We start from the raw sequence: 16,686 nt of genomic DNA, 5'->3' as shown, positions 1-16,686 counted from the left end.
TATATGGTTCTTTTTTTTTTTTTTTTTTTTTTTTTTTTTGAGACGGAGTTTTGCTCTTGTTACCCAGGCTGGAGTGCAATGGCGCGATCTCGGCTCACCGCAACCTCCGCCTCCTGGGCTCAGGCAATTCTCCTGCCTCAGCCTCCTAAGTAGCTGGGATTACAGGCACGTGCCACCATGCCCAGCTAGTTTTTTGTATTTTTAGTAGAGACGGGGTTTCACCATGTTGACCAGGATGGTCTCGATCTCTCGACCTCGTGATCCACCCGCCTCGGCCTCCCAAAGTGCTGGGATTACAGGCTTGAGCCACCGCGCCCGGCTTCTTTTTTTTTTTTTTTTTAAATTATTATTATATATTTTTTTTTGGTGCTGTGACTTGGATACGAATATATGGTTCTTTTTCTTACCTAAAAATGACATTTTACTAATGCAGTGTTTTTTTTTTAAGTTACAAGGACATGCTCTTCACAACCCTGAAGAGATAGGGCTCTTGTGTTTATAAAGAGTTTTTTATTTAGTAACCATGGATGGATGCCGGAGAGATTAAGCTTGAGGTCACACTCAAGTGAGCAAAGGCCAGCTTAGAGCCCCCTCCAATATAGAAAACAGTGGCCCAGGAAGGACAAGTCAGCATTCTGAGCTATCACAACACTTATCCAGCAAGTAATTTTTAAAAAGTTATTTTAGAGACAGGGTCTGTCTCTGTTGCCCATGCTAAAGTGCAGTGGTGCAATCCATTACTCACTGTAGCCTCAAACTTCAGCGCTTAAGCTCAATATTTATAGTTTCTAAGTACTTACACACTATAAATTTGTTATATAATGTTCTTTATTCTGTTATAATTTTCCATTAAACAATAGTTTAACCTTAAAGCCATATCGTGGCATCTACATATCCATTGTTTTGGACAAAATGAAAAAATCTGATGGTACTAATACTGGAAGTGGCATGGAGCAAGAGAAATACTGATCTTCCCAATTCAGCCTCCTCACCAGCATGAGCTACCTACACCCTGTTTGTCATTTTTATTTTTGTAGAGAAAAGGTCTCCCTTTGTTGCCCAACCTGATCTTTCACTCCAAGATTCAAGCAATCCTCCCACCTCAGCCTCCCAAAGTTCTGGGATTACACGCATGAGCCCCCGCACCCAGCTTTATCCATCAAGTAATTTCTGAGGAAGTAGATGCTGCTCCTGCCTGAGTAAATGTCTTTACAGTAGAGGAAATGGAGAGGATGTAGAAACACTACACCCTTAATAGCTCAGCTAGGCTCCCAGTGACAAAACTGAACAGAATGAAAAGGGGTTCCTCACTGAAAAAATTCAGCTGGACTATGTGAGTCACCCTGGGAAATCTTATCTTCTGCAGTCTCATCTTGAAAGTGGAGGTACCACAACCTCCTACAGAGGCCCGACTGGTGCACTGGTTGGGGGGCAGCATGAGTGGTCTCTCATTCTGAGCATGTTCTCCAGTGTGACATCTCACCTTTTTTTTTTTTTTTTTTTTTTTTTTTTTTTTTTGTCTGAGACAGAGTTTCGCTCTTGTTGCCCGGTCTAGAGTGCAATGGCGTGATCTTGGCTCATCGCAACCTCCGCCTCCTGGGTTCAAGTGACTCTCCTGCCTCAGCTTCCCGAGTAGCTGGGATTACAGGCTTATGCTACCATGTCCGGCTAATTTTGTATTTTTAGTAGAAACAGGGTTTCTCCATGTTGGTCAGGTTGGTCTCAAACTCCTGACCTCAGGTAATCTGCCCACCTCAACCTTTCAAAGTGCTAGGATGACAGGCATGAGCCACTGATCTGGCTGTCTCCTTTTTTTCTGTTTGCTGGTTATTAGCCGTTTACTCCAGGTTCAGATAGCTAAGCTTATTATACTCTTAATACGTAGACATACTCATCATCAGTCCCTTGAGGTCCCTTGCTTGTCTTTTTTCCACTTTACTATTCCCCTCCACCCATTCTTGTTGTTCTCTTCTCATAGGTATCCACCTTACAGGGGAATGTTGAGCAACTTTCAAAAGGTCACATTCTCACCGACAGTGTGAACTCTTCTGATGTTCCATGTTGCTGCCAATATAAATACCATCAGGCTTTTTCATTTTTTCCTAATCAAGGGGATGTAATGATGTCACAATATGGCTTTAAGGCCAAACTACTGTTTAATGGAAAATATAACAGAGTATAGAGCATGACATAAACATAAATGTATAGTTTGTAAATACTTATAAAGCAAAAACTCAAGGAGGACTCCAACAAAAATAAAACACTACTAGTCTTCAAAAGTCCCTTCCGTTCCCCACGCCAAGATCATGTACTTCTTCCTGATCACAGATTCTTCCCAGCTAGGCACAGAGGCTCATGCCTGGGAGGCTGAGGTGGGAGGATTGCTTGAAGCCAGGAGTTCAAGGCCAGCCTGGGCAATATGGCAAGACAGTCTCTTCAAAACAGAGTAGCTAGGTGCAATGGCTCACACCTGTAATCTCAGCACTTTGGGAAGCCAAAGTGAGAGGATTGCTTGAGGCCAGGAGTTCAAGACCTAGACAGCAGAGTGAGATCCCATCTCTACAAAAAAAATATATTTATAAAAATCTTCCTTCTGTCCTACAGGTAATCGCCCTGAATTTTGCAGTAATAGCCTTTTTTATAGCTTTACCAGCTATGTGTGCTTACCAAAATTATATGCATAGTTTTTCTTGGGTTTTGAACATTATGTGAATAAAATCATATTGTCTATGGTCTTTTGCATTTTATTTAACTCAACAGTGTATTTGTGAAATCTATTCATGCTATTTTGTATCCCTGTAGGTTGTTTATGTATTTTTACTAAACAGTTTTCCTGGGAATTAATATACCTCAAATTGTTTGTTCATTCTACTTTATTTATTTTGAGACACAGTCTTGCTATGTCTCTCAGGCTACAGTGCAGTGGCTCAGTCTCGGCTCAGCACGACCTCCACCTCTCAGGTTCTAATGATTCTCCTGCCTCAATCTCCTGAGTACCAGGAATTACAGGCATGCGCTACCATGCCCAGCTAATTTTTATATTTTCAGTACAGATGGGCTTTCACCATGTTGGCCAGGCTGGTCTCAAACTCCTGACCTCAGGTGATTCGCCCACCTCGGTCTTCCAGAGTGCTGGAATTACAGGCGTGAGCCACTGCACCCGGCCCATGCTATAGGTTTTAAGGAGCTACTATTTATTACGTTACAGAAGTCTTTGAATATCCTGAAGTTTCTTTTTCATGAATAGATGCTATTTTTTCTTTCTTTTTTTTTTTTTTTGAGACAGAGCTTGCTCTGTTCCCAGGCTGGAGTATGTGGTGAGATCTCAGCTCACTGCAACCTCCAGCTTCCTGGTTGAACCAATTCTCCTGCCTTAGCCTCCCAAGTTGCTGGGACTACAGCTGTGGGCTACCATGCTCAGCTAATTATATTTTTTTGGAAATATTTTTAGGAGAGACAGAGTTTCACCATGTTGGCTAGGCTGGTCTTGAACTCCTGACCTCAAGTGATCCACTCACCTCAATCCCCAAAACGCTGGGATTACAGGCATGAGCCACTACACCCACCTGATGCTAATTTTATAATTGCTTTTTGCCTATCTTTTGAGATGACCAAGTGATTTTTCTTCAATTTATATTGTTGTGACCTATTATTTATCTATTCTACATTCCTGAGATAAGCACAGATTAACCATAATACATTACCTTTTATTTTTACATATTATTGGTTTCAATTTGCTAATATTTAGTACTAACCTCATAAAAAGTGCTGGGACATATTTCCTGTTTTTCTGTTCTCTGAAAAAGTCTGTGTGAGACCAGAATCTGGCTGGGCGTGGTAGCTCACACCTGTAATCCCAGCACTTTGGGTGGCCAAGTCGGGTGGATCACCTGAAGTCAGGAGTTGGAGACCAGCCTGGCTAACATGGAGAAACCCCGTCTCTATTTAAAAAAAAAAAAAAAAAAGAGAGAGAGACCAGAATCTTAGACCAGGCATGGTGGCTCATGCCTGTAAGCCCAGCACTTTGGGAGGCTGAGGCAGGCAGATCACCTGAAGTTGGGAGTTCAAAACCAGCCTGACCAGCACGGAGAAACATCATCTCTAAAAAATACAAAATTAAAATAAAATAAATAAAATTAAGTAATTTTTTTTTTTTTGAGAGGGAGTCTCACTGTGTCACCCAGGCTGGAGTGCAGTGGTACAATCTCAGCTCACTGCAACCTCCACCTCCCAGGTTCAAGGAATTCTCTGCCTCAGCCTCCATAATAGCTGAGGTTACAGGTGCCTGCCACCACACCCAGCTAATCTTTTTGTATTTTTAGTAGAGATGGGGTTTCACTAAGTTGGCCAGGCTGGTCTTGAACTCCTGACCTCATGATCCACCCGCCTCAGCCTCCCAAAGTGCTGGGATTACAGGCATGAGCCACTGTGCCCGGCTTTAGAATCTTCCTTCCTTCCTTCCTTCCCTCCCTCCCTTCCTCTTCCTTTTTTTCTCTTTCTTTTCTTTCCTTCTCTCTCTTTCTTCTTTCTCTCTCTCTCTCTCTCTCTGCATATTTTTTCTGGCAATGTTTGGCACACTTGCCAGCAAAGCTATTTTTTGTTTGGTTGGTTTTGTGTTTTTGTTTGCTTATTTGTTTTTGCTAATCAGCCGACCTTAAGATTCACCAGTATAGCTGTTTGAACTTTGAAGTTTTCTTTGTGAGAAGATTTTGACTATTGATGTATTTTATTTTAACTGTTAGAGAATTATTCTGGTTTCCTGTTCCTCAATCTGTATTGTCAATTTTCTAAGAATTTGCCCATTTTGGCTAAATTTTCTAACTTATTTTAAAAATCCATATTTTATTTTTTACTATAATAACTATAATAATGCCCCCTTTCATTTCTGCTGTTATTTGTGCCTTCCACTTTTTTTTTTCTTCATCACTCTGCCCTGCAACTAGTAGTGACTCAAAGCCCCAGACTCAAGCACCAGTTACGCCTCTAGGGCACTCCTGCTGCCCTTCCAGAGCAGATGCTTCTGCACAGGTGTTTAGTAGGCCCCGAGTGTGTTGCTTGGAGGCAAATAAGTTTCAGAAAGAATTAGGGTGGGTCTTCTCTTTCATTCTCACCATTAGATGCTACCTGTGCTATGGGGAGATGTGGATTATGTTTACCATAATTAAGGAAGTTGGGTTTTATGGAAGTTAATATACCAAACCAAGATACACAGCTGATTAAACAGTAGAGCCCACATTCTAGGATTCTAGGGTGTTTTCCAACACCAACCACTTCTCTAATTCAACAGAACAAAGTACATATCTAATGATTCAATTTAATTCTGATTCTAACTCCCCAGAGTTAGGGTCAGTTAGGGCAGTACCTCTGGGTTTCTTCACTTTAGTCTCCTCTACAACCAGCTACAGTTCTTTTTTTTTTTTTTTTTTTGAGACGGAGTTTCGCTCTTGTTACCCAGGCTGGAGTGCAATGGCGCGATCTCGGCTCACCGCAACCTCCGCATCCTGGGTTCAAGCAATTCTCCTGCCTCAGCCTCCTGAGTAGCTGGGATTACAGGCACGTGCCACCATGCCCAGCTAATTTTTTGTATTTTTAGTAGAGACGGGGTTTCACCATGTTGACCAGGATGGTCTCGATCTCTTGACCTTGTGATCCACCCGCCTCGGCCTCCCAAAGTGCTGGGATTACAGGCTTGAGCCACCGTGCCCGGCCTCTTTTTTTTTTTTGAGGCGGAGTTTCGCTCTTGTTACCCAGGCTGGAGTGCAATGGCGCAATCTCGGCTCACCGCAACCTCCGCCTCCTGGGTTCAGGCAATTCTCCTGCCTCAGCCTCCCGAGAAGCTGGGACTACAGGCACGCACCACCACGCCCAGCTAATTTTTGTATTTTTAGTAGAGACGGGGTTTCACCATGTTGACCAGGATGGTCTTGATCTCTTGACCTCGTGATCCACCCGTCTCGGCCTCCCAAAGTGCTGGGATTACAGGCCTGAGCCACTGCGCCCGGCCAACCAGCTACAGTTCTTAAACCTGAGGTAAGAGTGCCACTTACTGGTAGCCTTATTACAATGCAACTTGGAACCCACTCACAAATATAATTCTGTGCCAGTGGTATGCAAAAGACAAAAGGCTCAGTAGGGCATACATATATTAAAACATCACATTATACCCCACGAATAAATAAATAATTTGTCAATTAAAAATAAGATAAAGCTTAAGTGCTTTGTAGTCATTCTGTTTAATCCTTAGAACAATCCTATAAATAAGTTTCTGTAATTTTTATTTCTGTGATTTTTATTAGTAGCTCTGTGAAAACAATCCAGTTTAGAATCCAATCACCCACCAACCAAATCCAGCCTGTTGTCTGATTTTGTACTCTCACATCTAAGAATGATTGCACATGCTTAATAGTTAAAAAAAAAAAAAACCCACAGAATATTTCACATGTGAAAATAATTGAAATCCAGCCGGGCGCGGTGGCTCAAGCCTGTAATCCCAGCACTTTGGGAGGCCGAGGCGGGTGGATCACAAGGTCGAGAGTTCGAGACCATCCTGGTCAACATAGTGAAACCCTGTCTCTACTAAAAATACAAAAAAACTAGCTGGGCATGGTGGCGCGTGCCTGTAATCCCAGCTACTCAGGAGGCTGAGGCAGGAGAATTGCCTGACCCCAGGAGGCGGAGGTTGCGGTGAGCCGAGATCGTGCCATTGCACTCCAGCCTGGGTAACAAGAGCAAAACTCCGTCTCAAAATAAATACATAACGAGCCTCCACTTCCTCATTTGAAATATGAGTGTAAAAAGAATACTGATTTCATTCAGTAGTTTATTTAAACAAAGTGATTAAAACATTGCCAGGAACTTGCAGCCATAAATCCGACCAGATTTAGAAGGGTCTTCATGGGATTACTCTAAGGATAAAATAAGAGAATGGCTACAAAGCCCTCAGCACAATTTGTGGTACTTAGAAAGCTATCAAAGGACAGCTACTACCCTTCCTACCGATTCTCCGTATTTTAGTAAAATCTGATGAGAAATCAACCACAAACATAATTTCTCATCAGATTGCAGATAAAAACTCAACGCCTTCCCTTTGCACTCTAGATCATGTACATCTGTTCTCCATCTGTTTCTTAAGCTCCAACCTCCTTCCTCACTATATTGCAACCATAACAGCCTTTCTCATCCAAATTATGCCAACTTGTGTATCTCCTCATGAGATATTTGCACCTGCTATTCCCAGTAACCTCAGGGCTCAATGCATGAGCTGAAGCTGCCTTCTTTTATGTTTTTGACACAGGGTCTCACTCTGTCACCCAAGCAGGAGTGCAGTGGCATGACCATAGCTCATTGCAGCCTCAACCTCCCGGACTACAGTGACCCTCCTACTTCAGCCTCTAGAATAGCTGGAACCACAGGTGTGTGCCATCATTTCCAGCTAATTAAAAAAATTTTTTTGCAGGGGCCAGGTGAGGTGGCTCACACCTGTAATCCCAGCATGTTGGTGGATTACCTGAGATTAGAAGTTCAAGACCAGCCCTAACAACACGGTGAAACCCCATGTCTACTAAAAATACAAAAAATTAGCCGGGCATGGTGGCTGGCACCTGTAATCCCAACTACTCAGGAGGCTGAGGCAGGAGAATCACTTGAACCCAGGAGGTGGAGGTTGCAGTGAACCGAAGGTTACAGTGAGCTGAGATTGCACCATTGCACTCCAGCCTGGGTGACAAAAGCAAAACTCTGTCTCAAAAAAAAAAATTTTTTTTGTTGAGACAGGGATCTCCCTATGTTGCCCAGGCTAGTCTCGAACTCCTGGACCCAAGTGATCCTCCTGCCTCAGTCTCTCAGTGGTGGGATCACAGGCATGAGTCACCACACCTGCAAAATTGTCTTCTAAACAAATTGCCTTTCTTAACAAATATGTAGGTTAGGCATGGTGGTTCATGCCTGTAATCCCACCACTTTGAGAGGCTGGAGGATTATTCGCACTCAGGAGTTTGAAACCAATCTGGGCAACAGAGTGAGGCCTCGATTCTACTTAAAAAAAAAAAAAATTTGGTGACTCATACCTGTAATTCCAGCACTTTAGGAGGCCAAGGCGGGCAGATCCCCAGAGGTTGGGAGTTTGAGACCAGCCTGACCAACATGGAGAAACCCCATCTTTTACTAAAAATACAAAGTTAGCCAGGCATGCTGGTGCATGCCTGTAATCCCAGCTACTTGGGAGGGAGGCTGAGGCAGGAGAATCACTTGAACCCAAGTGGCAGAGGTTGTGGTGAGCAGAGATTGTGCGATTGCACTCCAGCTTGGACAACAAGAGCGAAACTTCGTCTAAAAAAAAAATATGTGAACACATACACATACCTTGAAAAGAGAAGATAATGTGGACAAGGTGCTTTGAACAGGCAATAGGAACAAAATTGGAAGCAAGATTCTTCTGAAGGTGCTGTAATGGCTGAGTGGTTAAGATACAAACTTATCATCTTCAACAATTAATTTGTCTTCTTATCTTTCTTACATTTTCCTTCCCCTTTACACACATCCAACACTTAAACTAGTATCAGGCATGGAGAGGACCACAGTTAAGTACTCATCAAATGAATACCATAAATAAATGAATAGCTGGAGGAAAACTACTCGCATAAGGGAATACAAATTTGTACAATATGTTTATCTTTGCTATTAAGTTTACACGTGTGACCAGGTGCTGTGGCTCGCGCCTGTAATCCCAGCACTTTGGGAGGCCGAGGCGGGTGGATCACAAGGTCAAGAGATGGAGACCATCCTGGCTGACATAGTGAAACCCCATCCCCATCTCTACTAAAAATACAAAAATTAGCCAGGTGTGGTGATGCATGCCTGTAATCCCAGCTACTCAGGAGGCTGAGGCAGGAGAACTGCTTGAACCCAGGAGGCAGAGGTTGCAATGAGCTAAAATTGGACCACAGCACTCCAGCCACTCCGGCCTGAGCAACAGAGTAAGACTCCATCTCAAAAAAGAAAAAACGTTTACATGCGCCTAATTTGTAATGGACAGTTGATGATCATTAGCTCAGCTAATGATGATCCCTTCCTCTGAGAGACAGACTGACTCTTCATGGACATACAGAGTGGGGACTGTCAAATTCTTAAGGGATTCAAGTCCCAGTTGATTTGCCCAGTTGGAATCAGGTATGCAACTCCTCATTCCTTATGTCTAGCTGATTAATTAACCTCCCCTCATTTTTTTTAAAGTTTGTATTTGAGAGAAAAGAAAATGCCAGATAGTGGTACACACAGAAATACTTAATACTTGGGAACTGTTAGCCACCATGTCCTCTACCTACATCATTGAAGAAGTTCATCTGTAAAAAAGAATGACGCTAGCCAGGCGTGGTGGCTCAAGCCTGTAATCCCAGCACTTTGGGAGGCCGAGGCGGGTGGATCATGAGGTCAAGAGATCGAGACCATCCTGGTCAACATGGTGAAACCCCGTCTCTACTAAAAATACAAAAAATTAGCTGGGCATGGTGGCGCGTGCCTGTAATCCCAGCTACTCAGGAGGCTGAGGCAGGAGAATTGCCTGAACCCAGGAGGCGGAGGTTGCGGTGAGCCGAGATCGCGCCATTGCACTCCAGCCTGGGTAACAAGAGCGAAACTCCGTCTCAAAAAAAAAAAAAAAAAAAGAATGACGCTAACAGGAAGGATGGTCTCCAGGTCTACTAACTCAAAACTCTATCCAGACACTTCTGTCCTCCTCATGATTTACATATTCAACTTATCCTTCAGTTAACATACCTGTGTCCTTTCTTTTTTAAATTAAGTTGTAATAGAGAGGAGGTCTCACTATGTTGCCCCAGTTGGTCTCAGACTCCTGAGCTTAAGTGATCCTCTCACCTCGGCCTTCCAAAGTGCTAGAATTACAAGTGTGAGCCACCACAGCCGGCCCATACCCCATATCCTTTTCATAAATTCATCTTTTGCTTAAACTAGTTCAAGTAGGGTTTTGTCAACAGTAACAAAGCACTGATTAATGCAACATTCTGTAAATACTGCACAAGAGAATCATCTTCAGATTTCTTTTATTTATTTATTTATTTATTTTCTTTACTTATTTTTTAAAGACGGGGTTTCACCATGTTGGTCAGGCTGGTCTTGAACTCGCAACCTCAGGTGATCTGCCCACCTTGGCCTCCAAAGTGCTTGGATTACAGGCGTGAGCCATCATGCCCGGCCAGATTTCTTAAAACTAATGCTACCACTACAGTTCAAAAAAATGAAATCAGAATCTCTGCAGTGTGGGGTCTGGGCATTAGTCATTTCAAAAGCTGCTTAAAAGGTGATCCTTCCAGACATTTCACTTCAGTACATCAATCTTTTGAGAATATTCATTATAAGCAGATGTGCAGAGATATATTCTAACACAAGATTAAAAGACCTTACATTATGCTTTTAAACTTGTGTCAACCATCAGACCACTAGAGCTTCTTCATTCCAGTCTAATAGCAACAGTTCATATCAGAACCCTTTAGGAATTTATGTCAGGTCCCACTCACAGATCTGCAAGACCAGATCCTCCCCAGTGGCATTTTGTTGTTGTTGTTGTTGTAGAGACACAGTCTCACTATGTTGCCCAGGCTGGTCTCAAACTCCTGGCCTAAAGACATCCTCCCACCTCGGCCTCCCAAAGTGCTAGGGTTACAAGCATGAGCCACTGTGCCTGGGCCCCAGTGGCATTTTAATACCTCAATGCCGACCCCCCCCCGACCCCACCCTACCTAACACACACACACATTCTTACGTAAGTAGTGTTGTGGCTCTTATGTGATTTTTTTTTTTGAGATGCAGTCTCGCTCTGTCACCCAGGCTGGAGTACAGTGGTGCAGTATCAGCTCACTGCAACCTCTGCCTCCTGGGTTCAAGCAATTCTCTGCCTCAACCTCCCGAGTAGCTGGGATTGCATGAGCATGCCACTACATCCGGCTAATTTTTGTATTTTTAGTAGAGATGGGGTTTCAACAGCTTGGCCAGGCTGGTCTTGAACTCCTGACCTCGTGATCCACGCTCCCACCCTCAGGCCTCCCAAAGTATTGGGATGACAGGCGTGAGCCACTGCGCCTGGCCTCAATGGCTCTTAATCTTGAGAATGTATAATCACATAGGCTTCTTAAAATACAGCTTGCTGGAACCTACACCTAGAACTTTCTGGTTCAAAGGTCTCGGATGGAGCCAGATAACTTTTTTATTTTTCTGAACTTATGGATTATACTGGAACTTTTTATTTCTAGGAAGTCTTCAGATAATACCAATGCTGCTAGTCTAGGACCATACACTTTGAGAAGCATTGGCCTACATTTAAAAAAATGGCAGGGAGAGAACCTCAGATACACAGTCAACTCTACTTATACCTTGGTGGAGGAGGTGATGGGCAATGGGAGGAAGAAGAGAAGAAAGTGCTCATATAAAATCTGATTAGCTAGGGGTAGTGTGGAGTTAATGAAAGGGACTTAGTCCTCACAGTCATTCAAAGACTCAGACTGACAATTGTTGCCATCTTCAGTGGCTTCCAGACTTATCCCGGATATGGCCATCCAACCAGCAGATAGAAGAGAATGAAGGATCATGCAAGAAATGTTTATGGGGCAAGCCTGGATTCTTATGCCCACATTTCGCTCCCTAGAACTTATTCACATGTTCTCACAGAGATGCTGGGAAAGCAGGGAAATGTCCCTGGCTGGGTTGCTATATCTCAGCAACTTATCTTCAAAGAATCTTTAGTAGACACCTAGCAGTCTGCCACCAAACCCCTATTCCATTGTGGACATAAGCAAGTGTGACTTTAGCTTTAAAGAAAATGTGTAGCTAATAACAAAGACATCTTAATTACTAAAACTAATGTCTGTAACTTAAAGCGACCAAAGGACTTATTACCTGAGTGACTAGAGAAAAAAACAACCCATGGGACTTCCCTGGAAGAGTCCATTCAGGATAGAGAGAAAAGACTGAGATAGTGGGTTTACAGGAACAGTTATGAGGGAAAAAAAAAGTTTCTGTTTTATAACTCTACTGGGTTCCTCTCTATTAACATGTTATACTACTTTCTGGAGCTTAAGCAAAATTTTTAATTGATTAAGTCTAAAGATCTCAGTTTTACATTTACAGAGCTTGATGTCTATTACTTATCGGTCATTCTTAAAGCAAATGATAAATCCCCTTTTCAAGGATGAAAACTGCTATTATTGAGGTTATCATCAAAGTTTTACTGCAACTCCAAAACATAGGAATGTCCTGTACAACAGCAGCTAACACTTTGCTTTCTAAAGAGATTATTCTTAGTGCAGGGGTACTCATTTGCCTATGCTTGTTATACAGCAAAATTACTGCCTATGACATCTCATAACTGAAAAAATTGGAGTCAAGATTAAAGCTGTTTACATTTTTAGTGAAACCTCTCTTAAGACTGTCCAAAAGAAAATAATATATGATGCTATTTATCAAAAGTAAAAAAGAAAAGAGAAACATCTTTCATGGTCTTTCATTCATTTCATCAATTAGGACACACAAGGCAGCATCTTTCTCTATAATCTGATCTCTCCTATGACCTAAATTTTCTCTTTCTTGTTCATTCTGTCCAGTACAATTGTTGCTATCATCAGCATCCATTGGTTCAGTTTTTACTCTCATTCCTGCTTCTGAATGAGGCAAATCATCAGGCAAAGAAGCCAAGCAATTCTGAATCATTTCAATTACTCGTTCCAGGTGCTTTTGAAACCTCTCAGCTGTTTCAAGCCGTTGACGTTTCTGGACCTCCATCATGACTCTCAAGGTCTCTCTTGCTTGGTGGGGTCGGTATTCATTTATAAGATGATGCACATGTACAAAAAGCAGCTTAAGATCTTCTAGTTTCTCTTCTCGTTTTATACTCCCAGGGCTTCTTATTAATATATCTAAAAGGTCCAAGAAATTAATAAGGATAGACATATTAAGTTTTCTCAGTTCTTTCTTGTGATCAAACTGCATAGGATGAAGCCGTTCGATGCCCTGACTTTCCAAAGGGCGGATGATAAGATCATCACATTGGAACTGATTGCCAAACATCATATAACTGTCTTTTATTGGAGGGGGAGGCTTGGGAGCTAAGCCTTCTTGAATATTTTCATCTGTATATTCTTTGATATATTGCATTGGAGGTGGTGGGAGTGCACTCACTTGCTGTGGTTCACCCATTGTGGACTATCAAGAACCTACAGACACAGACCAAAGATTTATTAGAGTAGAGCCAAGAAACGAACCTGTTACATTTCGTAACTAGAGAAAGAATATTTTCTTCCTTTTCTTCCAGTTGTTTGGGGCCCAAGACAAGAAGATCTCGTTGTTTTTTGTTTTTTTTTTTTTTTTTGAGACAGAGTTTCACTCTTGTTACCCAGGCTGGAGTGCAATGGCGCGATCTCGGCTCACCGCAACCTCCGCCTCCTGGGTTCAGGCAATTCTCCTGCCTCAGCCTCCTGAGTAGCTGGGATTACAGGCACGCGCCACCATGCCCAGCTAATTTTTTTGTATTTTTAGTAGAGACGTGGTTTCACCATGTTGACCAGGATGGTCTCGATCTCTTGACCTCATGATCCACCCGCCTCGGCCTCCCAAAGTGCTGGGATTACAGGCTTGAGCCACCGCACCCAGCTGATCTCCTTGATTTCCAAAACTAACATTTATGATAGGGAAAGTCTGCCATCTTTTCTAAATAGGCATTATATTCTCAACCATTCGCATATTTTCCATTCTCTCCTTAATAATTTCATCAGCTTAAAAAAAAAAATATCTTTTCATCTCTAAAGAAAATCTTCTCGATTCCACACCCCTTACCACTTATGGCCCATTTCTCTACTCCTCCGTAACCAAACTACACATGTTGTCTCCCAATCTCAGGTCATAATCACTTTTGCTCTGTTACAGATTAATTTTTAATAGCAAACACTTACTTGTATCTCTCACACTCTGACAAAATTAACATTGCTAAATCCTAAACCTGGTATGATCCAAAGTTATGATGATTCAGTTCCATATCCTTTTTGTCACAGTGTGATCAAGGCTCACTATGCAATTTTATATGGACACATTAACTTTTGGTTTTTGTTTTTTTTTTTTTTGAGATGGAGTCTTGCTCTGTTGTTCAGGCTGGACTGCAGTGGTGCCATCTCAGCTCACTGCAACCTCCAACTCCTGGGTTGAAACAATTATCCTGCCTCAGCCTCCAGAGTAGCTGGGATTTCAGAAATGCACCACCATGCCCAGCTAATTTTTGTATTTCTAGTAGAGACAGAGTTTCACCACGTTGGCCAGGCTGGTCACTAACTCCTGACCTCAGGTGATCTGCCTGCCTTGGCCTCCCAAAGTGCTAGGATTACAGGCGTCAACCACCACGCCTGGCCAATATTTAAAAGCTTTTAACCTAAATTCAGATTACGGAAAAAGTACATGAATATACAAAGAACACTTCATATTCTTCACTCAGATTCTCCAAATGTTAACATTTATCTTCATTTGCTTTATTGGTTTCTCATTCCTCTACCCCTAAATACTTGTGTGTTTTCTCTTAACAAGAATGTTTTCTTCTAACCACAGCACGATTACCAAAATCAAGGAATTAACACTGATCTGGTACTTCAAAATACGATTTTTGACAGCTCACGTTTCATCCCACTCAAACCGTTTTAGGTGGGGAGCGCTGCTCTGTACTTTGCTACACCACGTGCATTCCTGTATTTCAGTTGCCCTTTTCCTTAGGCCAACTACACGTTTTGTGGCCTAACATAATCTTCACAATTCCATGAATTAAGGTTTTTTTTGGGGTGGTTTTTTGCTTTTGTTTTGAGACGGGGTCTCAATCTGTCTCTCATGCTGTAGTGCAGCGGTAAGATCAAGGCTCACGGCAACCTCTGGCTCCCCGGTTCAAGGGATTCTCTTGCCTGAGCCTCCGGAGTAGCTGGAGACTACAAGTGTGCGCCATCACGCCTAGCTTTTCGTATTTCTCAGTAAAGACAAGTTTCACCGTGTTGGCCACGCCGGCCTGGAACTCCTGACCTCAAGTGATCCGCCCACCTTGGCCTCTCTAAGTGCTGGGATTACAGGCGTATGCCACCATACGGTGCCATGAATTAAGTTCTATTATCAACTTCATTTTAGAGGTGAGTATCCCAAGTCTCAATGAGGGGAAGTGTTGCCCCAGATCAAAAGGTTAATAAATGATACAACAGGAATTCTTATCCCAGGTCCCTTTAGTTCCAAAGGGCAAGCTCTTATATCCCTAAGCCGTGAAGTATCTACACAATAAGAACTTGCATATTACAAAAATTATATTTCTCTACTGTCTCTCTAGATGGAACTTTTCAAATAAATTCACTTATTTTAATAAAACCAGAGCCAAGCATCGTAGCCGGTTCTGACTCAAGATCCACTTCGTGTTTGTTCTACTGAGCGAGAAGCTTCACCAGAAGTCGACAGGTATTCAAGGGTCTCAGCCCCAGAGACTTGATTCATTCTGTCTACTGCGAATGGGCCCCGGAACGCCGCTTTAAAAACTTCTCCAGATAGCCCTGACTAGGCTTGGGATCTACCGCCCTCGCCTGCCCCCATGTATCAGCTGTTTCACAATTGCTACCAGAAAAAGGAAAGGCAGGGAGGGCTATTCTCATGTTACAAAGGGCCAGAGAGGGCAAAAGACTCGTCCAAGTCCACACAGCTTAGAAAAACAGCGGCGCGGGGACTAGACACCGGGTCTCTCAACCTCCACTCCGGCTCGGCGTCCCCACGTGGAAGAAGCCCCGAGCTGGCCGCGTTCAGAGCCCCCTTCTCCAGGATGTCCACCCCGAGGCCCCCACAAGTGACGGGGAGGCCACGCTCTCGGGGAGACTCGGAAGAGCAAGGCGAGAGAGCGCCTTCGGAGGCAGAACTCCGCCATACCTTCCCAGTTCCCAGCCCAGCACATACGAAGCCGCGGGGTCCGGAAGAAAAAAACGCAGACAGGCGGGGGCCTCAAGCCGTAGCCGCCCACTCACCTCAGCTCTGGCTTTACACTGGTAGCCGCCTTCGCCTCTGCAGCCGAAACCAACTTCCGGCCTCGTTCCGGAAGAAGCCACCGACTCTGTTCTTGATTGGCTACAAGAGCTGTCTTTTAACGAGATTCTAGAACCGCCTCAGACCGGGCGCTTGCTCCTGCGCTTGCTTGTATCCTACTCCTCCCCACCCGACGCGTTTGAAAAGTCGCAGTTGCTGGGTATGCTTGTTTCTTCGTTTCTTTTTAAATTTAAGGCATAAAATTTAACAGGACACCCTATTGCTTTATTTTTCATCGACCCCTTATTGACCAGGAACAGTCTTATATTTTAATGTGTAATATGCTCTTGTAAGACGTCCATGAATTTAGGAATTTATGAAACGAAAAGGACCTCCAAAAAAACGCTTGCTATTGCGCCTGCGTTATGTCCCCCCGCCCCGTCCCCCACCAGCTTACTGACTTAGTCGCAGCTGGTAGTTCTATTCCTTCTTTTTAAATTTAACGCATACACTTAAGACATCTTACATAGAAATTCGGAAATATAGGTATGCAGGTTTTTTGTTGTTTCTTTCTTTTAGATGGAGTCTTGCTCCGTCGCCCAGGCTGTAATGCAAGGGCGCGATTTCGGCTCACCGCAACCTCAGTCTCCGGGGTTC

The 16,686-nt window shown here is 43.3% G+C and overlaps 1 protein-coding gene across 1 annotated transcript; it reads right to left on the bottom strand.

Moving 5' to 3' along the window:
- Positions 1-6,227: 6,227 nt before the first annotated feature.
- MED7 (mediator complex subunit 7) lies at positions 6,228-16,120 on the bottom strand. Its single transcript, XM_039460307.2, has 2 exons — positions 16,032-16,120; positions 6,228-13,220 (listed from the first exon to the last, which is right to left on the bottom strand). The coding sequence occupies exon 2, from the start codon at positions 13,201-13,203 to the stop codon at positions 12,502-12,504; it is 702 nt and encodes a 233-aa protein (XP_039316241.1). The 5' UTR covers positions 13,204-13,220; positions 16,032-16,120; the 3' UTR covers positions 6,228-12,501.
- Positions 16,121-16,686: the final 566 nt, after the last annotated feature.

Source organism: Saimiri boliviensis, chromosome 20, assembly GCF_048565385.1.
Source record: "Saimiri boliviensis isolate mSaiBol1 chromosome 20, mSaiBol1.pri, whole genome shotgun sequence".
In the NCBI taxonomy this organism is placed as follows: Eukaryota; Metazoa; Chordata; class Mammalia; order Primates; family Cebidae; genus Saimiri; species Saimiri boliviensis.
This window is presented reverse-complemented; position numbering and strand designations above follow the sequence as displayed.

Bases quoted from the DNA above. Each gene is read 5' to 3' on its own strand.
- MED7 (XM_039460307.2), bottom strand. From the start codon at position 13,203: ATGGGTGAACCACAGCAAGTGAGTGCACTCCCACCACCTCCAATGCAA.